Raw genomic sequence first — 26,428 nt, 5'->3', positions numbered from 1 at the left:
TTAAAAATGCAATTATGTGGTACCATATTTGTGTCTCACTCAACAGATTAGATCTGGAAATCAGATGGTTGGTTTGTGTTTTTTTTTCAAACTACCTACCATGCAAACTCAAACTGAGAACTGAAAGTCAAGCTGGGTACTTTTGGCTCATGCATGACCAACGACAGAACTCAGTTAATTGTCCTACTGTTTCATGAGCTGAATAAGAATCCAGCTCACTGTCTCAGAGCTGCACTGTCACTCCTGTATTAAGAGGTGTAAAACACCAAAACTAAACCCTCCCCCTCTACCAAAATAACAAGAAAACCCAAAATATAATTTAGTCAGTAAAATGACAGAAATGGCAATGTTTACACACAAGGAACAAGCAATTGGGTAAGAAGATGCTATTTAGTATAATCTCTTCACTGAGCAGAATCTCACTTATAGTGCTGAAAAATAGGTTGTTTAATGTGAACTTAACCTAATTTTGTAACATCTGAACTCATACATATATATCTAAATACATATCTATATATATTTTTAAAACCTTGTTCTTACAGTGAAAACTATCTAGTTCGATGGTCAAGTTCTGGGCTGCCTAAAGACATAGACAGGTTACATAATCTTCGAGCTGTGTTCACTGTAAGTGTGCTTTTGTTTTTGCAGTGTTTAAAGCGCTTTGTTTCCTATCTTGAAAAATGCTAAAGAGTTAACAGGAAGTAGACTACCTTTGCAGACTTGAATTTAGGTCCTGGAGAAACTTATAAGTCACTCCTTGTTAATTACTCTAATGCAATTTCTGACAACTGTGGTTCATGTGGGTAAAGGCCAAGTTGAACCTCTGACAATTGTGAAAAAGATTTCAACTGTTCAAAAATAGTTGGACTCCTTGGCTTCTGTGTAAAATTAATGGCTTAAATATTGTTATGAAAATTCTATTGTCATGAGAATAACTTATTCTAATGCTAAAAGATGAAAAGACTTTTACATTCTGAACAACAACTTGTCTTTCTGCTGGCTACTAAAATAGAACCTGAAATGAATAGGATTCTTATAATGTATGGAAATTAATATTTCTAGGATCTTGGCAGCAAAGACCTGAAAAGAGAGAAAATCAGTTTTGTCTGTCAGATTGTAAGAGTTGGCAGAATGGAACTAAGAGACAACAACACAAGAAAACTAACCTCTGGGCTAAGACGACCTTTTGGAGTAGCAGGTAATCTATTCTCCTTAGTTTTTACATAGTCAGAATTCACTGTAAATAAGAGCTTCTTTTAATATTGAATATTTGTTCCATGTTTTTGTCAGCTTTTTGGTAAGGGGGAAAAACAAGCTACTAAATCTTTTGTGTGCATATTAGATACATATGTTACACTTGATGTAATTTCACTTAGAAAGGAAAAATCAAATGCACAACTACAAAATGGCAAATAACTGGCTTGGTGGTAGTACTATGGGAAAGGATCTGGAGGGTATGGTGGATCACAAATTGAATATGAATCAATAATGTGATGCATTTTTGAAAAAAGGCAAATATCGTTCTGGGCAGTATAAACAGGAGTGTTGTATGTAAGACACTGGTGAGGCCTCTGCTGGAGTACTGTGTCCAGTTCTGGGCGCCACACTTTAGGAGAGATGTGGACAAGTTGAGAGAGTCCACAGGAGAGCTACACAAATGATTAAAGGTTTAGAAAACCTGGCCTATAAGGGAAGGGTTTAAAAAGCTGGACATGTTTAGTCTTGAGAAAAAAAGACTTGAAGGAATACCTGATAAGTCAAATATGTTAAGAGCTATTAGAAAGAGGACAGTGATCAATTGTTACCAATGTCTACTGAAGGTAGGACAAGTAATTTAATCTTCTAAGAGAGATTTAGGTTAGATATTAGAAAAAAATTTCTAACTATAAGGGTAGTTAAGTTCTGGAATAAGCTTCCAAGGGAGGTTGTGGAATCCCCATCATTGGATGTTTTAGGAGTATGTTGGACACACACCTGCCAGGGATGGTCTAGGTTTACTTGGTTCTGTCTCAGTGCAGGGGGCTGGACTTGATCACCTCTTGAGGTCCCTTTCAACCCGACAGTTCTATGATTCTGTAGGATTCTGTGTATAGCATCAGGTATTTTAAAACCTAAATGGAAATGTACAAGTGCACGATAGCTTAAATCAGTTTAATTCTCTTCATGTGGAATATACGACCTTTTAAAATGTTTGAAACGGCAGAGCATCAACTGGACTAGAGGTTCTGAAGTCACTCAGGAATAAGTGATTTAGCTGAGGCAGATACTCAGAATTATTAAGGCTAAGGTGCAGAGAGATGGAAGGTCAAAGAAACCACATGATAAAATTGCTCAGATAAAGTGGAAAACACAAATAACTTAATTGTTCACCGCATAGTTACATGAACTGATCATATGTCCTGTTTCTGTGACCCTTTGTAGTTACTTTCAGAAACAAATTACTTTGCCCTTAATAAAAACACAAGCAAAAGGAAAAAGCAACAGAAGGTCCTGTGGCACCTTTGAGACTAACAGAAGTACTGGGAGCATACGCTTTCGTGGGTAAGAACCTCACTTCTTCAGATGCAAGTGAGGTTCTTACCCACGAAAGCTTATTCTCCCAATACTTCTGTTAGTCTCAAAGGTGCCACAGGACCCTCTGTTGCTTTTTACAGATTCAGACTAACACGGCTACCCCTCTGATACTTGAAGCAAAAGGAAGGTATTCTTTTTATTAACACACAGTTGTGCAAGAACGACGTATGTTAAGATAATATTTTACAAAATATAAGTAGTAAGTAGGCTTCTAGCTCACATGGCATACACAGTGAGAAGATTTAAGCATTGATTAATGTAGGTTTTTTCTTTAATGGGCTCTTATTGACATTAAAACATGCACCAGTGAGGTCATCTTTAAAAAAAAAAAAAAAATTCTCATGGCTTTTGATAACTAAGGGCTTGTCTACATGGGGAAGTTAGTGTGCAATAAGCTCCAGTGTGAATTTAAAGCACACTGGCTACTCTGTGCCGACTCCCTCTGTGGACATTTTTTCTGTGCACTACGAGTGCCTTTGTGTGCAATAGCTTAAGGCACCTTGGGCATGTCTTAAGAGGGCCCTTGGGCAGTTTAGCTTAGTCCTCAGAAAGTGTGTCCACGTGGGCAGTTAATCCAGAGTAGCTAGTGGTGTCCTCTTCCCTGTATAGACGAGCCCCAAAAGTTCCTTATTATTCCCTACCTATTCCCTACAGTAAAGGGAATTCTTCAAATGCTGAGGTAATCATATCTTGAAATTCATATGTTGAAATTCAAATAAGCTCTACCTTGCCCTGTTGTACTCTTAAATACAGTACAGAAGTTTACAGCAAATTAAGAAAAATGTTCAGACATACAATATTTCCTCATGTTCATTTAGACTAATATGGACTCCCCCCACCCCCTTCAAATTAAAGTATCCCTTTTGTGGTCCAGCCACTACAGAGCAACATAATCACAAAAGCTTGAGCAGGTATAAACTTCCCAGCAGAGAGTAATGGTAATAATGCACATAGAATCTGAAGACAATGACTGCTCTGTGTGTTCGTGTTCTTTTCAAGGGTGGAATTTCATGGCTGGTTGTGTCTGAATGGCGCTGTTCACCAGTATTATGCCAATGGTCTCCTAGTTCTTCTATAAATCAAACAATATCTTGATATAAAGGCCATGTAACTTTTGTTTGACACAACAAAGAAGAACTTTGGTGGGCTACTATCTTTCATTTTATAGTACTGTTCAAGGAGCATATGACAGTGTTACTAGCCAACCTAATGTTATTCTCTCCAGATATCATTTATAAAGCAGTGACATGATTTGTTTCTATATATTCACAAAATATTATCTGAACAGTATCATAGAAGGATCCAGAGGCGAATTATTTCAAAGACAGTGTATGACCTTTCCTACCTTGCACCTGACTATGCCACATCTCATGGCTATTGAAAATTAAATATAGATTTGAAGACTAATATATTCTTTCTCTCGCTCTCTCCTTCTCAAATGAAGAAATAACGTCAGTAATAGTTTTCTTCATCAGGCCACGCCCTAGGTTAATAAAGTGGTGATTTGTATTGAGATTTAGATCCCTGGAGGCATGTGCAACAATAAGCTTCTCGGTTGTTCTTGTAAGCAGAAGTTTAAAGTAATGTCACATGATGGTACATGCGACAAACAAAAGCTTGTATAAAAAACATCTACTAATAGCTTCAGAGGATACCATTTATTTCACTGATGTGAAATTGAATCTGTATTTGAAACATGAAACTATTCTGCTATAGAACTATACTGGTTTTATGCCATTGTTAATTTCTTTTATTAGAGATGAAGGGACTATAGCACATTGTTTGTTTGTTTCCCCCTCTCCTCCCCCCCCCCCATTTGTTGACAAATTAAAGCAGTAGCTTTGTTTTTATTTCAGTAATGGATGTAACTGACATAATTAATGGGAAAGTTGATGATGAGGACAAACAACACTTTATACCATTTCAACCGTAAGTCTAAAATAACATAAAGCATTGTCAGAGGACTTAAGGAGGATTAAATGTAAAACACTTTTCAATGTCAATTTTGAAATTGATCTTACAGTCCACTAATGTAATGTAGATATTTTGAAGTTTGTAAACTTGCTGCAGATTGGAATTTTAACACATGAGGTCTTAAAAGCATTTCCTCCCCTTCTTAGTTCTTCACTTATTTATTTGGAATGAATAGTGGTGCCAAAAAAAAAAAAAAGTTCACCTATTTCTAAGTGCTTTTTCAGCTTCAACTTTAAACATGTCTTTTCCATTTTTGTGTGTGAAGGAGCCTGGAACTAATTAGATGGGCCCAGGGTTTTTGAGATAGATGTTTTAAGCTTCTTTCCTTTATATGTTACTAGTTTCAGTCTAGTCAAGGTTGGTAATGACCAAAAGCTGTTTCCGTCTGATGGATGTTAAGTGTCCTGTATGAAATGAGTTGGTTGTATCAGGTGCCTGTCCATGTCACTAAATCACCACCATAATTGGCACTAATTGGCAGATAATTAAAGCCAGAGAAACCAAAGAATAAATGGGCATGGGAACTGAAATAACTCCTCATACGTATAACTAGTTTTCCAGCTCTTTTAAGGATTTTGGTGTGGCAGCAGGGAAGATTGCACTGCTTTTACCTGTGCTGTGGGTGGTGTTTTATGGATAAATGGGATCATGGTCTACTAGATGCTCAGTTTGGCAGCTTTCGTAAGTACTAAATTATCTAAAAACAAAACACAAGGCTTCTAAAGGAGAAAGTGAAATAAAAGGAACCACTATGCCATGTGAAACTTCATACAGTGTTATCCGATATTTTTAAGATTAAAAGAAAGCACTGAAATGTACTGTCAAAGGTCAGATGTAGATTTTACTCTGAATTTCTTAATCTGTTTTTGTGTGTTAAATAAGTCTGAATGTTTGTGTGTGTATGGATAGGTTTTCTTTCTTTTTAAAGAAAAAAATAGTCCTTTTTAGAAGTGTGTGCTTACTATTAACAAAGGAATTAAAATTTGTGGGGATTTTAAAGATTCCAACTTTATTTATCCCCACTACCCTTTCCTCACCTTATTCTATGATATTAAAGTACATCCCCATTAAAATATGAATGCTCAGCTTTACCATTGTTGAATGCAGTGTTGTTGTAGTTGTGTTGGTCCCAGGATATGAGAGACAAGGTGGGTGAGGTGATATCTTTTATTGGACCATCTTCAGTTGGTGAGAGAGACAAGTTTTATCCAATAAAAGATATTACCTCTCCCATCTTGTCTCAGCTTTACTGTTGTAAGAAATGTAGACCACAATGCTGTTATATAACTGAGTTCTCTTTTGACTTAATCTACTTCTAGATTTCGTGAGGTTTTTTAAATAAATCTAGAGAGCAATAGACTAAAATAATGTGACATCAAATAATTTCAGTTTGGAAACTAGGCCTTATTAAAAAGTACAAGAGTTAGCAAAGATGTTTGGGGAGCTTAACAGAAAATTTGAGATTGCAGAATCAGTAGAAAGAAATCAGGTGACTAGCACTATATGCCTAATGGCTTTAGTCCTAGCCACTTCATGTTTGTATTTCATGATAGCAATGGAATTTGTGTGTAATTTGTGTACATAATAGTCCGTAGAACAGTAACAATTCTATTCAAGGAAAGTAGAAGCTTTTAAAGAAGAGTGCCTTTGTGAGATTTATTTATTGAATTTAAACAATGACAAGCTTTTATTTTAGTGAGTGTGGAAGTATGCAAAGAAAATGAATCTTTGTGGATCAAGAAAGTGGATTCTAATGGAATGTTTAGCTTTTTGCTCCATTAAAACCAATTTATAGTCTATTTATATACAAACCTGCTTTTGGAAAGGGTGTGCAATATGTTTTTGTTGCATTTTTTCTTCAGCAATTTAAAATATTCTTCAAAGTCTACACCAAGAATATGAGTAATGTGCAAACACATGAAGAATAGCTTTGTCGTTGTTTCCAATGTTGACTTAAACACTGTGTATAAGAGGCATATTTTCTTACTCGTTTCATGCTGTGCTTTTGTTGTGCTACATGCAATTCTGTTTTCATATGTATGTTTGTTTGTATTCATTCACTGCCCACCAACACAACAGCTGTCAGAAGTACTTGGCAAGACTGGTGTGGGTACTTGAATGACATTTGTAAATGTTGCATTTCATTTATAATTTTCACATTTTCTTTTCTTCACCTAGTATAACAAAATGATGGATTATCTGTTTGTTTTTCTTGCACTAAGCCATTTCTGTTAAACGTAAAAGTTTTTTCTTCTGTAAATTCCATCAAACCATCTACACTACCTCTTAATATATTCAATTGTAGAAGCTACTCTGAAGGTTGCACTGAATTAACATACTGTACATTTTTGCAAAATCATCCCAATTGGATTTCGGTATTTAACATGGGTCTCTCAGGAGATCAGTGTTCTTCTTCACTACTACACATGCTATTTATTGGAAGTGGGATTGGGACCTGACGCATGCATGTTCCCGTTGGGAAGGGTAACATAGGATTGCTTGAGTTCTCTTTAGCAGGTCAGCATTTTCCTGATTAATGATCTTCCTGTGTCTTTCTTGTTACCTTTCCTGTCTTTTGTCTTGCGTTGACTAATAAATACTCTTCGTCACAACTATGATATGATCTTTTGTGTTCCCTTGTTACTGTGACTTCTGGTTTTCTGTGACCCTTTGTTTCCTGGTGTTGGTCGTCATGTGCATCCTCCAGGCTAGCATTGGATGACGCCATTCGACACAAGCAGTTGAACATATCATCCCGTTTTTCACCCAGGGTGGCAGGGGAGAATGATTTCCTTCAGACTGTTATAAACAAAGTGATTGCTGCTAAAGAAGTTAACCACAAGGGTCAGGGTAGGTACTGTTCTTTATGTAAACTGGAATACAAAATATATCCTTGCTTCACACCATCTGACTATTTTAATTTGGACTGGAGGATTCATTTTTTTTTTTGTTTTTTGTTTGCTTGCTATTGTTTTGTACCAGAAAAGACACCTGTCCTATTTCCCCCCCTTTTTCTCCCCCCCCGTTCTTCCTCTCTCTCCGTGCTCTCTTTCCCCCCCTCTCCCCCCCCCCCCCGCCGCATCCTTTTTGGGAGTATTGTTATTCTACAGATTGTCTTCTGTCCTTATGCAGTGCTTGGCCACTTTTACATGCGTCTATATTTCTGCCTTATCCATTCTTGTATGTTTGTGTATTGAAAGCAATGACTTCAATAACTGGCTTTCATGCCTTTGAACTCTGGCACACCCTGGGTCCATCAAGGGGGCGGGGTGGGGAGTGTTTCTCTCCTCCCCATTTTTCTAATTTTTTCCTATTAGCAATTGCAGTCTAAGCAGTTGGTCTGCTGTCAATACGACAAGGCAATTACTCTCATCAGAATTGATACCAACTTGTGTTTTGAGTTGGTAAAGGAGGGCTGCAAAATAAACAACACTGTTAATTACTGTCTATAGGTTGAACAGATAATTCAGTGTATTCTCTGATGACATGAATATAAATATAAAAGATATGTACTAGTTAAAAAATTTAAATGCATTCCAACCCTAGTGCTATATACTTGATTTGTTCTTTTTCTGGTCTTGGATTAACTCCTCATTGTGTAAGTAAATGCAGAATCTCAGTCTACAAATTTCCTCTTGGAACTATTTTTCTTTTATTTATAAAGTGTCTGAGCAAAGGGTTTAAAGAAAATACACTTTGATCACTCATATGCATAACAGAATTGCAGCTTTTTTATACAATAGCAATATAAAGAGGAGATTGGGTTTTGTTTAAGAAGTTTTTTCTTCTATTTTGAACTGCCACTCCAGCCAATATTTGTAGGGAGGTATATTATTACAAGTTACTAAATTGTAACTTTAAATTTCCTTTTGGATTCTTCATCTGTAAAAATAAAAAATTAGTGGATGGAGAGTACTTGCTGTGAGCGCACAAGTTGCTGATTGTGTTACTATCCTGTTACAAACATTATGCATTGTTTTTTTTTTTTTTTTATAAAATGTGCTTGATAGATGTACTGTTTTATTGTATTGCTGCTTTTTCTTTCACTTCTGTAATTGCCTTTGTTTTTATTTAACTCATATCTCATTGCAATGACCACCATTAAGGAGTCCGTTTACCAAGTTATCCCTCATTGGTATCTGAGATTCAACAGTTCTCATCTGTGCCATAGCACAGGAAGTAATTGCATGATGTCTGTTGGCAAATGTTGACATTTTGAAGGCATCATTGACGTTTTCAGAATGGTACAAGTTATACTTGCCTTGGTTATCCCCATAGATGAAATGCAAAAATGATCTCACAGCACATGAAGCAGTGGGGTTGTTTGGCTTGTTGGAGGAAGCATGTTGCCCCTTGCAGGGTTAGAGAACCAGAGTTATCTGCTACAGAGGCAGGCAGCTCCATGCCTGGTTAGTGTTGGGGACACTGATCCATCCTTCCCACCATGTGACCGGTGTGTGTCTGGGGGAAGCTGTTTATGCCCCATCTACAATAAAAGCCTATTCAAAAATCTGAACCGGGCTGAGCAGCACCCACCCTCCCTCTCATGGAAGTACTTGAAATACCAGATTTTGTCATGATCTGCTCTGGGCATTAGGACAGTTACTCCTTTTTTGGGGGGCTGGGAAGGAATATTTCCTGATGGTCAGATTGGCCAAGTCGAGGTGGGTTTTTTGCCTTCTCTACAGTGGGTTGGGAGCTGAGTGGGGGGAACGAACAAAAAGGGGGGGGGGGGGTTAGGCTATGATGTTGCAATTTATTGGTAGCTTGTGGCGGATATCCAGTGCAGGCACTCCTTAGGGAGTGGATACGGCGATCAGATCAAATGGGAAAGTATTTAAAGGAGGTATTCTTTAAAGGAGTGGATATGGGAGCTGTTCGGGTCTCCTGTAACTGTTACGGCAGGGAGTCAACCCCTGTCCCCCAATAATCACCCTTAACCCTCATTTGATGGAGGGAGAGGTGTGCTGAGGTCCCAGAAGCAGGTTGCCTGGCAACCAGGCTGGGTAAAGGAGTGGAGTGACAGCAGCCCCCACAGAGGTATGTAAATGGTTATGGAATTACCTGTAGTGTAAAATTTTACCAGCTGGGTACTTCCAGAATTTTAGGACTAAAGTTGTAGGCTGATTAAAGTGCATCCAGTCTCTCCTGTCCTCCTCCTGGCATAGCCAGATAATGTGCATTGGGGAAGAGTATCAGAGTTGGGGACATCTTCCTCAGGTACTTGATACTTTTTTCTCAGATCTTCCATTCTAACTAATGCTGCCCCTTGTACTTTTCCTATGAAAAGAATAAAACCCTTTACTGTCATTTGGAAGATTTATGAAAAATCCGAGGGCAGGCGTAAGGTGCAGACCAGTGCTATTGGTGGCTTAATAACCATTTTCTGAATTCAAGCCTGAGAAGAACTAGCTCTCCAGTTTTGAGGACAGTTGGGATACTCTGTGGGACCTATTTTATCTTGTTCAGTGCAGAATTTATTTAAAAGTGCTATAGTAGCTCCACAGTGCAAACTTCACTGCGCCCATTGAAGCACTGAAGATTCCAACATCTTTCTGCCAATCCATACTCATGTTGTGTGGTACTGCAAAAACTGTTCCTATGCTGGACTTAAGTTTTGTTTTACTGAAGCCCTTCCTCAAATTCTGTTTTCTTAGACTTGAAAAGTCCCATCCCACCTAATCAGCCACCATGCTTACCAAAAATGTATTCTCCTGTGTGAAAAGAGGAAATTCCTTCCTATCATTGCCATCTATTAACATGTAATAGACAACAAACTGCTAATGGATTGCATTACATTCCCCAGAGAAAAAAATAAACTAGGACCCTAATTCTGCTACTGTGTATGTCTGCATGTGTAAGAGTGGGCAGAGCTGCACCTACATAGAAACCCATTGACTTTGTGTGGGCACAGGGGTCCGCCTGCCCCTGTGCACGCATTGTGGAATTGTGGCCTCTGATGCTATATCCTCCTTTAGGAATCTCCTACAAGGTATTGTGTAGGCTACATGAGCCACATCCACTATGTCTCCAACACTCTCTCTCTCTCTCGCTCTCGCTCTCGCTCTCTCTCTCTCTCTCATGCTGGATTTCCAGTTTTTCTATCGGTTTTGTATTGTTTGCCTTAAAATCTGTTCTAATCTGATGTACCCAGTGCATTCTAGGTGTGATAGTTGTAGTTCTGTTTCAAAGTTTTTCTTAAATAATTATTTCTAGTCTAGTGTTGCAAAATGTAAATATTTTGGGGGCAAGGCTTAGTAACTTTTATGTGCATTGTCTTTTGAAGTTTATAACACACTTTTGTTTGTTTTAAAACATTGGAAAATATGTCTAATAATTCTATTTTATGCTTCAGGTTTATGGGTGACTTTGAAACTTCTTCCAGGAGATATTCATCAGATTAGGAAAGAGTTTCCTCACTTGGTGGATAGGTCCACAGCTGTGGCTCGGAAAATGGGGTTTCCTGAGATTATTATGCCTGGTAGGTGTCAATAATTGCATTGGGATACTAAGAGCAAAATTGGGCACGCTGCCCAATTTACTGCTTTTTAGGGCAGTAAATTGATACATTGCCATAGATAATAGAATATAACTGTCTGAATCAAATCCATAATAATTACTAATATTTTGGTTCATAATTATTTTTTTCAGTTTATATTAAGTACTTCCTGCCTCAAAAATTTTACATTAATAATTTAGTCACAAAGTCATAGACATTGAGTAACTGTACTCAGATAGTAGAGCATCTAGTTTGTTTCAAATCACCTACACCTGAGTGGTGTTGACTACTTTGTTACCAGTGAATCTGTGAAGCAATGTATACAGTTTCAAAAGGAGCAGCTTAAACTACATGTATAAATGGACAACTACATGTTTAGTTCACGTACTTGAATGCAATAATGGGTAATTGTATTCACATGGTTTGGGTGACTGTTATATGTACCAAATGTTTGCTTTATTTCTTAAGTCACCTGTTAAATGTGTCTGTATATCTGGAAGTTTTGAAATATGATTTTTAAAAAAGACCAATTTGAGAAAAAAGCATTACTTGATTACTTGCCTAACAAATGTTCCTTTAAAGTCTCTTATTATGGTTTTATACTTCATTGTTTTATGCAGAACTGCATATGAACATTGTGAGTTAAATTTTTTTTTGTCCTGCCAGGTGACGTTCGCAATGATATCTATGTTACATTAGTTCAAGGAGATTTTGACAAAGGCAGCAAAACAACAGCAAAGAATGTAGAAGTTACAGTATCTGTTTATGATGAAGATGGCAAAAGATTGGAGGTATTTCTATTGGAAAATGTAATCTCTGAAGTATTTCAGTATATTTGTCCACATTTTTCCATCATCATCTTCGGTATTTGTCAAAATCTGAAGGCTTTTAAAAAAAAAAAAAAAAAAAGAATGCCTTGCCCAAGTTCTCACACCAAAGAATAAATACTTTAGTTTGTTATTTGTGACAAATATATAAATATTGTGGTGGTATTGCATGCAGTTTGATTGAAATTAACTAGTGATTAACTTGGAGCATAAGACCTCTTTTATTCTAACCTACCTACTCTTTCCTCTTTCACTATTGAATGACAATGCTGTTTTATTTGTTCTCTGTTAGATAGGTATGTATGTGTGGGTAAATATTTTTATTCCTTGTCTTTCAAGAGTGTGATTTTTCCTGGGGCTGGTGATGACGCTATCTCGGAATACAAGTCAGTGATCTATTACCAAGTGAAACAACCTCGCTGGTTTGAGACTGTCAAGGTACAGATGATGATAAAATAATTTTCCTCATAATGGGTTAATTTAAAATAAAATGAGAATAGATTTTAATAAGAAATCTTTAAGAACAAAATTAAAGGGAATTAATGTGGTCAATTGTAGGAAGGCTAAAAGGATCAGCTAATCAAAAGCCTTTCAAGGTTGCTAAGGAACATTGGCATTTAATAGAATGTAAATTACTCTTCCATCCTTGTGGTCAAAATAGATTTTGACAGGGATATTCCACCATCTGTTTAAGATAACTTTCTTTTGTAAACAACAGTACAAAGAAATCATCATAAACATATATTATAGTGACGCTCATTAGTATATTGGGATGCTGGGTTTACTGATGCATTATGCGAATGATGCTAAATTAGCACCATAGTAACAACTTCCCAAGCTAGGTGCCAAAGGTTTAAAATTAAAAATGAGGCTGGGGTAGTTTTCTGAAAGACACATAGTGGCTGTTATTGCTGGAAAGAATGTTAATTGAAAGGAGACTTAGCTAATTTTTTTTCTTTCTCGATATTCTTTCCAAAAAAGATGGCTTTCTCTTTGCAGTTGCAGCTAGGAGTTTGCTGCTGTGGGAATTAATAGTGCATCTACACTGCACCCCCCTAGCCCACCCTGCAGCAGTGAGTCTCCGAGGTAAGGTCAAGTTACTTGGGCTTGTGGGGCTTGAACTACAGGGCTAAAAATCGCAGTGTAGATGTTCCTGCTTGGGCTGGGGTCAAGGCTCTGAGATGCTCCCTGCCTTGCTGGATCTCAGAGCCCAAGCTCCAGCCTGAGTGGGAACTATTTTTATCCCTGTAGAGTGAGCCCTGTGAGCCCGAGTCAGTTAATCTGGGCTATGAGACTGACTACTGCTTGAATTTTTTTTTTTTCCCTTCAGTATAGACGTATCCACAGAAAATGGTTGTGGTGAGGCAGAATGAATTACAGACTTGTAGATCAGCAACATGCAATCCAAATTTAAATATGCTTAAGAAAATAGGACTTCCCTAATTAAATACCGAGGGGATAAATATATAGACTTGTGATTTTGTTTAAAGATTATTTATTGATTTAATGCATCACCCTAGGTGTGTGTGGCCTTTTACAGTGAAAAAATTGAATGGCTGGGGTAAGGGAATGTAAGACAGTCATAAGATCATATGGTTGGTTAGGTTTGCATATCTTGCATATCTTACTTGAACTGTTTTTAAGCTGAAGTTTTTAATGATATAACTTTGTGTCTGTACAAATGAGGTTGTGTTAATAATAATAATAATAATTAAAAACAGGTTAGGGTACACTGGATATTTAGATAGTGGGGAGAAGAAGACATTGTGAGAGTGAAGTTGGGGGCGGGGTGAGGTCAAGAAAAGGGCTACCAGTACAAGTGGTACGGTGAGACCAAGGCAGTTAAACTGAATAGACAGTAGTGACAGTTGTTGACAGCAGCAGTAGCAACCACCTGGATCAGAGAGAGAGACTGGTCTAGAGAGTTATGTAAGTGTCAGGAGTCCTATTACTTGAGGTGAGAGGAACTGACAACATCTGAGGGGTAAAGAATACGTCTGTTGTTGATGATGTGCAGATGTCCATAGAACTGAAGGGCTCTACGTAAGTTCTGTGTAAAGGCTCTGCCCTGACGAATGTAGAAGGGGCTGCTTCAGATATCGGTGGGGGTGAGGGCTGCTGGGTTTTGGTGTCCCTTGTGTAGCTTGCCTGTCCCATAAGGTCATGTGTTAGGGAACTTAGTAGGCATGGCTCTCTCCCAGCCTGCTAATGGCTGAGGGAGTGGAGATTTCTTCCAAGGGAGCTAGGGACTTTAAAGGCCTTTCATGGAAAAGTCATGCTGGTCCTTAAATACTTCATTTGGAAAGAGCCAAGCAAATTATTAGAAACGCAAGAAAGCTAAAATTACATTACTCTCTCTAAAAATGCAGAAAATACATTTGAAGAACCTCTGTGAAAGTCTGGTATTGGTAACAACTATCTGAAGTCATGGGTCTTATTTCTCTCTCCTGTTTTAATTTGTGAAGGTGGCAATTCCGATTGAAGATGTGAACCGCAGTCATTTAAGGTTTACATTCCGTCACAGATCATCACAGGACTGTGAGTACTTCAGTCTTGTTCCCCTGTTGCTTCTGTCAATTCCTGGTGCCTGAAGGGAGAGAGTGTTTCTGGCTATTAGTGTGGGGATGAGGTACTTCTACTATCACTACTATTTATTTATTTATTATCGTAGCACCTAGGAGCTCCATTGTACTAGGTGCTGTACAGCTTGTCTTTTTTCCTCTGTTTCCTCTCCCTCTCCTGATAGCCTTCATGCCCTCTTCCTTCTTTCCTACACACCTTCTTCCTAAGTCACCAAATAAGAGACCCAGTAAATAAATCAAATGATAGCTTTGCCTTAAGCAAGAGGCCCATGGGTAGATAGATAGGTAAGTAGGAGGTGAGGAGCCTCCTGTTTCAGATGAGGAAAATGGAGACAGGGAACTTGACTTGGTTGGCAGTTTAGACCTGGGTTTTAATCCTGGTTCTGATACTGACCTACTGTTTTGTTTTCAAATTAAGGTTTGGACATGCAAGCTATTTGCCTTCCTGCAACTCCCACTGATTTTCCTTTAAAATCTTTAGCAGTCGAGATACTCTGAGCCATCCAGAATGATGCCTTGTGACTAAGCATTTTCCATATGTTAGCAATTACTGTTCTAGTAATAGAAGGATTTACTTTGACTGTGATAGCATTCATTTGATATAGGTATTATATATGATTGTTTTGGATATGTCACACTCCATGCGGCATACCTTCCGGGACACAAAACTCCTTGACAGACGAGCTTAGCTGGACCTGGTACCTCAGTCATGAGTGGGAGTTCCGCAAGCCCATTTTCTGTTTCATCTGCCATGCTTGGGGTACCCCTTGCTGAGGACCTTTTTCACCACTTATGAAAACTGTAAGTTACTCCACTACTGCTCAAAGGGAGCAAGGGGCCGCAATTCCCAGGCCAATGCTGGTCCCATAGCAAGGTGGTCTCTGATATGCCTTTCCCTCCATCCCCCTTCTCCTCCAAATTCTGTGCAAGATCTGCCATGACCGAGCCATGGTCCTCCTAGTATCTACTCAGACTCTCAGCCCCCGCCCCCAATCTGTCACCCTGATCTGCCAGACATTCTCACGCAGGACCAGGGCAGAGTCCGACATTGCAGCCCAGGCCTGCTTCGACTGACGGCCTCGTTTTTGGATGGGGATCGCATATAGACCATGCCTGCTTGACACCAGTGCGACACATACTTATGCATAGCAGATGAGATTCCACACGGGTTTGTTACGCGGCGAAGTGGAAGTTTTTCACATCCTGGGTGCAACGTCACTGTCTCCCCCTCAAAGACCTATCTGTCCCCCTTATTCTGGACTACCTCTTAGAACTTAAGACCTTGGGCTTTGGCTTTAGCTCTGTCTGGGACCACCTGGCAGCTCTTAGTGCCTTCCTCCCACCAGTGGTCAGATACTTGTTGACGAACAGCTTCCTACCAGTCCTTAAACCTACCCCTCCCTGGGACCCCAATCTTGTGCTCTCTGCCCTCACCAGACCTCCCTTCGTGCCCCTGGCCATGTGCTCCCCCTCCTACTTACCCATGAAGGTCATCTTCTCGTGGCCATCACTTCTGCCAGGCAGGTCAGAGACTTGGCAGACATGATGGCTCACTCCCCCCCCCCCCCCCCATATATGGTCTTTCATGAGGACAAAGCCTCATTACACCTTCACCCTAAGTTTTTCCTCTTGAAAGTAGTCTCTGAGTTCCGCCTCACCCAGTCTATCCATCTTCTGGTCTTCCATCCTAAACTGCATGCCACTCCCACGCACAGGACGCTGCACTCCTTGGTCGTCTGCTGTGCACTCGCGTTCTACCTAGACAGAACCTGTGCCTTCCGTGCTTCTCCACACCGTCTCATAGCCACTGCAGAGCGATTGAGGAGCCTGGCCCTCTCCTCACAGCCTTTTATCCAAGTGGGTCTCTACCTGCATCACAGAGTGCTATGCATAGTCCAATGCCACACCGCCCGGCAGAATTATGGCCCACTCCATGAGGGCGTAAGCAACCATCTCTGCCCCCCTGGTGGACGTCCACTAGCACAATATCTGCTGAGTGGCAACCTGGCCGCTCTCTACATACCTTCACTGCCTGCTATGCCATCGGCCAAGGGGCAGCCGAAGACGTGACTGTGGGCCATGCCATCCTGCTGGCGGTGATAACTCTTGCATCCTGGCACCCACCTCCAAGCTGATCACTGCTTGATACGCAAACGTGTTTGGAATACATTTAGGGACCTTCACTCAAAGAAGAAGAGGTTACTTATCTGTAACTAGAGGTTCTTTGAGATGTGTGGTCTCTATTTGTATTCCAATACCCATCCATCATCTCCTGTGCTGCGCACAGCTCTATTCAGCAGTAAGAGGGTGACCAACGGTGCGTCGGCTTGCATGGCCTCTTATAACCTCTCCTGGAACACAAGGCAACATATGACTCATATGTGGGTCAACGGATGCTGCTGAAAACGTCCGGCTTCGGCACATGGTGCACATGCACAGCTGCCTTGGGACTACAGATAGGGACCATGTATCTCAAAGAACCTCCAGTTGCAGGTAAGCATCTCCTCATCTCTACTGCCGTGTAATTATGTGTCGGGCTTTCATTAAGGATGCTTACGTGTGGGCTGCTTTGGGGCAAGGACCGTCTTTTTGTTCTTTGTTGGTATAGTGACTAGCATAATGGGTCCTTAGCCATAAGTAGGGCTCCTAGGTGCAACGGTAATACAAATAATAAGTTGTAGTACTAAAATAGCTGACAACATATCATCATTCCAGGTATAAGAGATACCGACTTGTTGCTCTGTCAAATAGTAATTTGGGATTTGTATAAAAATGTAGGTCAAGATTTTAAAACATTGGTGCTTCAATTTAGGCTTTTAAATCCATAAGCAGCCTGACTTTCAGAAGTACTGAGCGCTCAGCAGCCCCCAAAGAGGTCAGTTTTAGGCACCTGTGTTTGAAAAATCTTTATTTTACTATCTAGCTTGTCTTATATATAGAAGACTGCATCCTTATTAAATTTCTTAGCCCTTTTCCTGCATATGGGAACCCTTATCACTGTCAGACCATTTCTAAATGATCTTTCCTTGAGATATTGGAGGAGTGTCTCTGTCAATATCAATTACTTAAACTACGCTGCGTGTCTTATTTTTTTTTAACAGCCAAAGATAAATCAGAGAAAATATTTGCTTTAGCATTTGTGAAGCTGATGAGATATGATGGAACAACTTTAAGGGATGGAGAGCATGATCTTATAGTGTACAAGGTATAATTTTAAAGATCTTTGCTTCAGTCCTTGCACAGATTTGTTTACTGTGAAAGCTTCACTTTATGGAATCTATTACACATCGGTCTAGTTGTAAGTACATGCAAAATACTATATTAAAAGAACATTGTTCGCAGAGTCAAGCAGTGGAAACGTAAATGGGATGGGAGGTAATGGAGGTTCATTTCTGTATGGCTCTTTCAGAATGACACCCAGAGGGCTCAGCAGGACCGAGCAGCATGTACTGTACAATTGGGATATTCGGAAAATTGAGGGACAGGTCTTGAACAAGTTGTACTGTGCATGTGGAAATGCTGATTTTGTAGGGTTTGTAACTTGGCTGCATATGGATGGATTTTCATGGGGGAGCAAAAAAAGCACGCCTTTGGCCATGTGAAATTTCACATTCCTGCTCCAAACCATGTAGGTGCTATAGCTGTTCAGGCCTTTTTAAAAAAACAAAGAAACAGACTTTAACCTGAAATTTCTCTAAAACCGGAACAAACATAAAGTACATTGACCGTAAATAGTTACATAGAGATTTAGGATAAATATCTTTATTCCTGTTTGAGAATATACTATATAACTTTGTTCTTTATTATTTTAATTATTTTTCATGTAATTTTTTGATTAAAAAAAAATCTTGCAGGCAGAAGCAAAGAAGTTGGAGGATGCCTCAACGTATTTAAGCTTGCCATCCACTAAAATAGAATTGGAAGAAAAAGGGCACGCCACAACTGGGAAGAGCATGCAAAACCTTGGAAGTTGCACCATCAGCAAAGATTCTTTCCAGATTTCTACTCTTGTTTGTTCAACAAAACTCACTCAGAATGGTGAGTTGTTAGAAGAAATGTCTCTCCACCCCACGTGTCCCTTTAACTTCCCCCCATTTATCAGCGGGGAAGGAATGTAGTATTATTTTCTTTTATTTAGGGGATTTTATACTGCTTGTGAAGGGTTTTGATTGGCAGCCCTGGCAAATGAAGTCCTGTCTAGACACAGCACAAGTACAGTATGAGAATTGACAGTGTAGCATCCAAACCTTGCTCAGTCTATATACTGTAGTCCAGCTCTGCCTAGGGATCAGAAAATATTTCCATGCCTATTTAAGCCAAGGTCCTTCTGGGTGTAAAACAGGGCACCATAGGCTTTATCTAAAACCTTAGTTTCTAGCATGGGTGCAAACAGGTGTGTGGGAGAGGATGATGGAACACATTCCTAGTATCCCTTCAAAGTGCCTCTGTGTATAGAAGAGCTGGTAAAGAGGGTGGTGGAATGGCTATGGTCCCCAGTGGGCTGCCTTATATGATTTTCATTGTGCGTGCAGGGTTCTCCAAGTGACAAGTTCCACCCTCTTTTTATGACTGGCACAGAGACCAGAGCAGGGATGGATAGAAGGGTCTGGGAGGGAGGAGGAAGTTGCCAAGCCTCACCCTCTCTGTAGAATGTGCCCCATGGCTGGAGTTTAAGGATTGGGCATGGAGTGGCAGGGATGTGATTAGCATCATAGTATCTCCTCTAAACCCTTCAGCCTCAGACCTGCTTTTCATGCTCCTTTGGCATAGTCACTGATGTAGCTCACGGGTCATTGAAGCAACTGATCCTCTTCTCCAGCCAGCTCTTTTGTTTTCACTCTGTTTCTATGGATTGATCAGCCTCCTTCCTTGCTTCTAGATTAGTGGATAGGATTCAGGATATGGGGTAGGGGAGGTCATCTGGGAGTGATGGAGTCATCTTGGGAAAGGAGATAGTCATTATAGGAGTCACCAGGGGGAGAGAGATCAGGTAGTACTTGGAGGCTGGCTATTTTAATGATGTATGATGGAACCCCAGACTTTGGAGGCCAGAAGGAACCTAGCCTAGAGGGGTCTAACCTAATGAACACAAGTCCTCTGCAGTATGTAATTTCTCTGTCCTCTCTTTCAAAAATGTGGTTGGATCTGTGCCTTTGAGATAGCTTAACTTAATTGACAGTTCATACACATAGTATTTTGGAATACTTCAATATCGAATTGACACAGGTTAATTAAAACTTTCAATGGATTTAATACCATGAATGACTGTGTTGATCTGTACCCCTCTTTCAATAGTATTTTACATAAGTGCTTATAAATACACATATTGTGTAAAGTGTACAATACTGAGTGATGTGTTACTGCCAGCAACCATTAAGATTGTCCTGTAAATATATTCTTTATTCAGTTCCTATCCAAGTAGAAAAATCACAGGTCTGATATGACTTCGTAGTCACCTCACAATTATACTGCAGTACTTTGTGACATCTCTGAAACACAGTCCTGTTGTTTTATATTCAAAGCACGTAAGATTCACTGCAGTCAACCAATATTATGGCATAAGGAGATACTTAGCAATAATTCTGAAATAATTTTTGAATTGCAACCCAAATATATGATAACATCCTAATGATAAAACAGTAATTTTATAGTTTCATAAAATATAGCTGACAGAATCCAATATAGAGGGTTGCACTGCTGGAAACATTATTTTAGTTTGTGATTAATAATGTTTATTGTTACAGTTTTTCTTATGTGTTTACTAATTAATGTTAGTAGTATTCAGAAGTTTGGTCAATGAGTTAATGGGACTTTGATCGAGTAAATATAGTGAATACTAACACTGAGAAAACAGTAATAAATCCTTAATAGATAACTTACATGTGCTTTATACTTTGGTTAATGCTGTAATTCCTTATTTTATGTTGCTGATAATTATGTTCTTGTAACTTTTAGTCAAAAACAAGACCTGTGTAATGTTGTGACAGTGTCAATAAGTTCCTTGTATATTCATTCATAGACATGTTAGAAAGAAAAAATATAACATTATCAAGAAATAACATATTCTATTAATTCTTCTATTAATTGAAAAATGGGAGTACTTTTTTTAAAGGGATGCAGTCAACTTAGAAATGACACTTCTGTCTGAAATAGTTTTAACTGTTGTTAAAATAATGGCTATGATTTTTCTAATTTTCCTATTATAATAAATATTTTTCTAAATCTCTTCAATTTGCTTACTTCTTGCGTTTGACTCTCCTTTGTGTGCAGTCAGTTTAACTATTTCCCTCATAGGTAAAAGCTGCACAAACAGCAATTGGAATAGAAAACCATTTAAAAAATAGATAATATAATTGCAAAATAACAACAGTTGGCTGGGGTTTCAGGGATACATTTAGTTCCTGACACTACTTTTAACTTTTTTTTTTTTTAAATACATTTCAACTCTCCGGTGTCCCTTTAACATCCTATGAGCAGTAAAATCCATGGCAGTGGTTCTTTTAGCGAATTAGACAATAATCTTGATTTTAAAGATTAATTTCCTCCTTTTTTGATGTTCTGTACTCCTTTTGTTAGCCATTCTACAGCATGTTAAAGATAGATTTATGGCTCTTTTAGTAGTTTTGAAATTCAGCTTTTCTGCCTCCCATATTTTAGTTAATCATGATATGTCTGGTTTTGTTTTTGCATTGCATTCGACATTGCATATTGGTGTATTCCAATACACAGGTTTGACAACATGCTCTTTTTGAATTCCATTCCTTCAGCGACCGTGCCTCTCTGATGTTGTTTGTTTATCAGTTCTTGAATGTGTGTCCTTAACATCTGATCATTATCTCTAAGTAGCAAATGTTGGGCACTGAAATCATGAATTTTGTTCGTTTCTCTAAGCAGACATTATCTGTTTTTTCATAGTTAATATTTGAATAGGCATGAGAGACCAGTGCAATAGCAGGATATTGAAACCTGGTCTGATGGAGTCTCTTTCCTTCTCTTGCCAAGACACACTCAGCCGTTGTGTGCAGTTGTCTCTGAGATTTCTAACACTGTTGGTCTCTCGTCCCCTTCAACTTAATCTGGTGTAGACAGCTGACAAGCTTATGATGCAGACACATGTCTAGGATGCTAAAACAGGATCCTCCCTTGGGGAGGAGACTCGTCCTCCTTTATGTCAATCTAATTATTTCAAGATAAGAATCAGTAAAGATAAGACATTGAGGCCAGATTGTTGTCCAGCATTTAGCTGGAGAATCTATCCCCTACTCCTGACAAGTCTAAAAAAGAACCTGGAATTAAGAGAGACATCTGGGGTTAAAGTGACCAGTTTTCTCATATTTTGTATTTCCTGAAAAAGAGGTCCAGAATGCTTGATTGTTCTCCCTCCTTTGAGGGAGTTCGTTGGATGCTGAACCTTCTTGAATCTGAAGAAGGAAGTGAGATGGGAGATAGCTTATAAGCAAGCTCTTACTTAATCAGATAAAACATGTCTATTTCTGAAAAAAAAATTAATTCAGTGGCTAAAGTAAGTCCCCTAAAATCCCATTCTTGATTTTTTTTTTTTGCGAGATTATATTTTATTGCCAGTTGAATTAGTAATACTTTTCACTTACTACTGTCCTACTTTGGGAAATGTATCTCCTAATAAGGGGCAGTCTTTTTTAGCTTGCACTTCCCAGTTGAAAGGTTCCCCCCACCCCGCCCATCACTTGAATCTGTTTCAGCCAAACCAGTGTCTCTTTCACCTTCAATTTATAAATGTATCTCTTTATGTAGTGTTATGGCATTCACTTTAGAGAAGGTAATAGCCTTGAAACATTTGTTGATGCTCAAAAATTATGCTACTCCATGTGTTGCTATTGGTTATTTAAGTATTTTGTAAACAAAACTCTATCTAGTAAGAGCTTGACCTTTTCCTTTGGAGGAATACTACTCAGAGGTACCATTTTTTTAATAGTAAATTGCCATACTGTAGTATGGTTTAATGAACTGATGCATTTATTATGTACGTTAGTTAGTTATGTACTTTATTTTTTTCCATGGGATATCTAATGTATACATCTGCTGCATTTGTAAAATACATTGCTAGATCGCCTCTTCAGCTGTTAGCTTTAAAAAATAGTTTCTGTGTTTTTTTTTTCTTTTAAATGCCACAGAAGAATGCACCCTCTGTAGCTTCAAAGGCATGAGATCCGGACTGGTTGGAGGCGTAAGGGTATAGCTCCTTTAAGTGTTTCCCTTTCCCTTGGGATTGAGAGAGGGATGGGGCTGTGGTGGAGTGTGGGAAGCATCATGTAAATTGATGGGCTGGCAAGCAGGGTTAAGCTAAGCCTCCGACCCTTGTTTACCCTGGGGAGAGTATAGGAGCCCCATTCACTGCTGGGTTAGAATAGCATCGAGTTGTTTTTTTGTCTGCTGTGGGCATTGCGCTTGTCACCTTTATTGAGACTGGGAAGGAATTTTGTCTTCACTGCTAGATTGGCCCGTGCAGGAAGGGCTTTTGCCTTCCCATTGCAGCTCAGAGACTGGTGGAGTGGGTCAGAAGGTTCGGTTCAGGTTGTTGCGCTTTAGTAGGTGACAGGTGTATAGTGCCATGATAAACTGGAGTTGAAAGTGGACTGAGGGGAAGGCATCCCATAAAGAAACTGGGAAATGGGGTTAGGAATCTTAATGTGAGGCACAACAAGGAGACTAACCTCCTTCCCCAGCTCCTTAACCCTTGTACCAGGCTAGTACAGTGAGGCCCCAGCAATGAGCTGAAAACCCGAAGGGAACCCTTGAACTTGTGGAAATGATTGTGGAAGAAAACCTGACCTGAACTGTACGAGTTATTACTGTAACTGTAGCTCCCAGATGAAACAAAGTGTTGAGAAACCAGCACTTTCTCAGCCTCCTTTCTAAAAGTACCTTTAGCAAATGTAATCCACTTTTTTGAAAATAGCAGTGTTTTCATAATAAAAATCATAGTCTGCATGCTATAGCACAAAGGTATCCTTATCATAATTACTATTGATTTTGAATTTCTTAAGTTTCCATGGATGACATTCTCAGAGTAAATGCACTTGAAGGTAGGAATATTGTGGTACTAGATTTCAGCAATGCAGATACACAGTAGTGAAATATGTAAACAGCCAATAAAAATGACTAACTTGGAAGTGAAGTTTTTATTTATTATGAATATAGCCAGGGTATGTGAATGAGAGCATAACTCCTGCAGCACATAATAATTTAATGTTTTTCTCACTTCTAGTGGATCTCTTGGGGCTTTTGAAATGGCGATCTAACACAAACTTGCTGCAGCAGAATTTGAGACAGCTGATGAAAGTTGATGGTGGTGAAGTGGTTAAGGTAACAAACAAGTTAAATTTTTAAAATGAATTTGATATTTTAATTTTTGCGTCCCTCTATCTTAGGTATTTATATAGCCCCCATTAATGTAGTATATGAGTGTCTTGCAATCTTTAATGTATGTGTCCTCACAACACCCCTGTAAAGTAAGGAACTACTTTTAAATACAGATGTGTAATGCACAGGTTTTTAAAATATAGATATTTTGAATACTGCAGTAAACTTGCTTTTATATGCGCATTTAAATGCCAAAAGGGATTTTTATTTAAACAGTACAATAAAAACGTCTTGAAATTATTGCTGAGGGAGAGTGCCTCAATCATTGTGAGGTAATAAAATGCATAGCAAAAGTTCAATTCTCTAAATAAATATTAAGTGCATTTTATTATGTTTGAATGTGGAGTGCAAGTATTACATTTCAGCAAGTGGTGCTAATATTTTTTTTAATTATGTTTTCTGCTGAAGATGTAGCTGGGCCAAATAATTTACATTTGCCAAGGCCATAAGGGCATTGAGTGATTGTAGAGACCAACATAAAGACAGGTTTATTTGTGGAAAACAGTAGGCTTAGTCTTTATTGGATACATTGTATTAAATCGAATCCAATAATGTCAGCAGAAGTAATATATCAGGAGTAGATGAACCTAAAGGGCCTTTATGCTTCTATTAACCAAATTAAAATTCAAATAAAGTAAAAAAGCACTAATGAATGCTTCATCTTAAGGAAACTTCGCACAGCTGAGACCACAGCCATTGTTCTTTACTGAATAAGGAAAACATGTCCTGTTACATAGGACTTCGCAGAGTGGCCTCGTTTATTATATTTTTGGCTTATATTACTTCTTAGCCATAGCTCAGTGCTGATGCTCACTGCCAACTAGTGTTATCATGGGTAATTTTCATTGTTTTTCAAATTACCTGGGAGAGTATACAGCAGGCAAATACTTGCGTACTCAGTGATTACAAAAAAATAATAGAATGTGACACAACTGAAAGTTAAAACAATATTTAGGTGAACCTCCCTTCCCCCTCCCACCACACTGCTGTTCCCCCACCTCTCCGCGCACACTTTTGTAGACAGTGCAGGTGAAATCTTAGCCTCACTGAAGTCCATCAAAAAGCTCCCATTATTAATAGGGACATGCATCAATTAAATTTTTGCCCATGACTGAAGAGTTCTTATTTGAAGTCACTGGAAGTCCTCATTGCATGTGTTCAAAACTGCTCATACAAAATGAGTTCTACAAATGAAAGCAAATGTGTGTGATGCCCACATGTGCAAAAAACATCCAGTCATGGCACCTTTTCATCTCTCTGTTTTCTTTTTAATGGAGTTTAGCCATGCTATCAAACCATCATATGCTCGGGAAAACTATCACTCCCAGTGAAAAGTGAATGTTTAAATACATACCAGTGTGAACTGCCATGTTGTTTCCCTTAATTAAATGAATATGACTGCAAGACAGCCATTGTTCTACTAAAAATTAAAACATGAAGTCAAAAGCTGATTTCTGTCCCAAACTGCGGGCCCATATGAAAATGATGTTGCAAGCTCTTCCTCTTCTATGCTGTTTACCTCCAGATTTTAGTAGCATCATATTGTGGTTACAGATTCCTGGGGATGGAAATTGGGGCCAACAGAGGATTACAGTGGATACTAAATAAAAGTTAGCTTTTGATCATTAACAATGAGTCTCTTGTTGAGCATTGTTTAGTCTGCTGAACTGCACAAGAAGCTGCCTGAGTGTGATCTTACATATCTTCATTGTTGTGGCAGTTCCAATCCCAAAAAAGTTTACTCTACTCCTCTGATTGATGGAAGATTTCCCCCCTTTCCCCCCCAATAAAATCTCTTGACAAAACAAATACCTTACTCCACCCCTAAACTGGAGTCTGGCTACAGGAGAAGATTGCCTACCTGTTTCAACGGAGACAAAAGACATTTGCTGCATAAAGCTACATTTCCCCCCAAAATCTGAATCTGAGCGGTGATCCATTCACATGTTAATCTGCCTGGGAGGAGGAGTTGTTTTCTGTCCATCTAGTAACACAAATTGCCTAGACACAGACTTATTGGTTGGTAAAACTAAATGCATCGTGCAACCTGAAGAACTCCAACCCTATGTGCTATTAGCCTATGGTAGGAAGGAATATTACATTATATGGTTATAGAGCAATTTTTCCCATTGTGCTTAAATCAAGTCCCCTTTGCTAATCTGCTTTTACTTTCATGTTGTGCAGATCAGGGTGTCCTGCCAACTGTCTAGTGAAGATTCTTCCTCAGTTACAGTGATAGAGACCTGTAGGTTTTATTGGGGGGGGGGGTGTGGGATAGAGAAGGTTGTGTGTGGTATTTCCCATGCCTGCATGTATGCTATTAGTTGACTGCTGTGGGATTGTGAGTTCATGGAGCCATAAATAGCTATGTTGTATTTTCTGTTAATGTCAAGATAATTTCAAAGCATCTGAGTACTACTTGATTTATTTAGCATGAGTCTGACTTGCTTGTTTGTGTTTTGTACTGTGATATATGATCGTGTCTCAAAAATTGCATGATTTTTTTAACAGTATGTTAAGATTGAATCCTGAAACACTTGGTATATTCACTATAAAAAGTAAAGGTTTCT

The 26,428-nt window shown here is 38.9% G+C and overlaps 1 protein-coding gene across 2 annotated transcripts in view; it reads left to right on the top strand.

Annotated features, from left to right (window-relative positions):
• DOCK1 (dedicator of cytokinesis 1) overlaps positions 1-26,428 on the top strand; it is a 566,139-nt gene that overhangs the window by 91,848 nt on the left and 447,863 nt on the right. The window contains exons 9-19 of one of the 2 annotated variants that reach the window (XM_054033802.1): positions 543-624; positions 1,063-1,198; positions 4,431-4,503; positions 7,319-7,398; positions 10,904-11,029; positions 11,714-11,838; positions 12,214-12,312; positions 14,340-14,412; positions 17,558-17,661; positions 18,311-18,494; positions 23,704-23,801. In XM_054033802.1, coding sequence (XP_053889777.1) covers positions 543-624; positions 1,063-1,198; positions 4,431-4,503; positions 7,319-7,398; positions 10,904-11,029; positions 11,714-11,838; positions 12,214-12,312; positions 14,340-14,412; positions 17,558-17,661; positions 18,311-18,494; positions 23,704-23,801 — 1,180 coding nt within the window. Of the gene's footprint in view, positions 1-542; positions 625-1,062; positions 1,199-4,430; positions 4,504-7,255; positions 7,399-10,903; positions 11,030-11,713; positions 11,839-12,213; positions 12,313-14,339; positions 14,413-17,557; positions 17,662-18,310; positions 18,495-23,703; positions 23,802-26,428 lie in introns of both variants that reach the window. The other variant, XM_054033801.1, reaches the window with a different exon arrangement.

Source organism: Malaclemys terrapin, chromosome 7 (genome assembly GCF_027887155.1).
Source record: "Malaclemys terrapin pileata isolate rMalTer1 chromosome 7, rMalTer1.hap1, whole genome shotgun sequence".
NCBI lineage: Eukaryota > Metazoa > Chordata > Testudines > Emydidae > Malaclemys > Malaclemys terrapin.
This window is presented reverse-complemented; position numbering and strand designations above follow the sequence as displayed.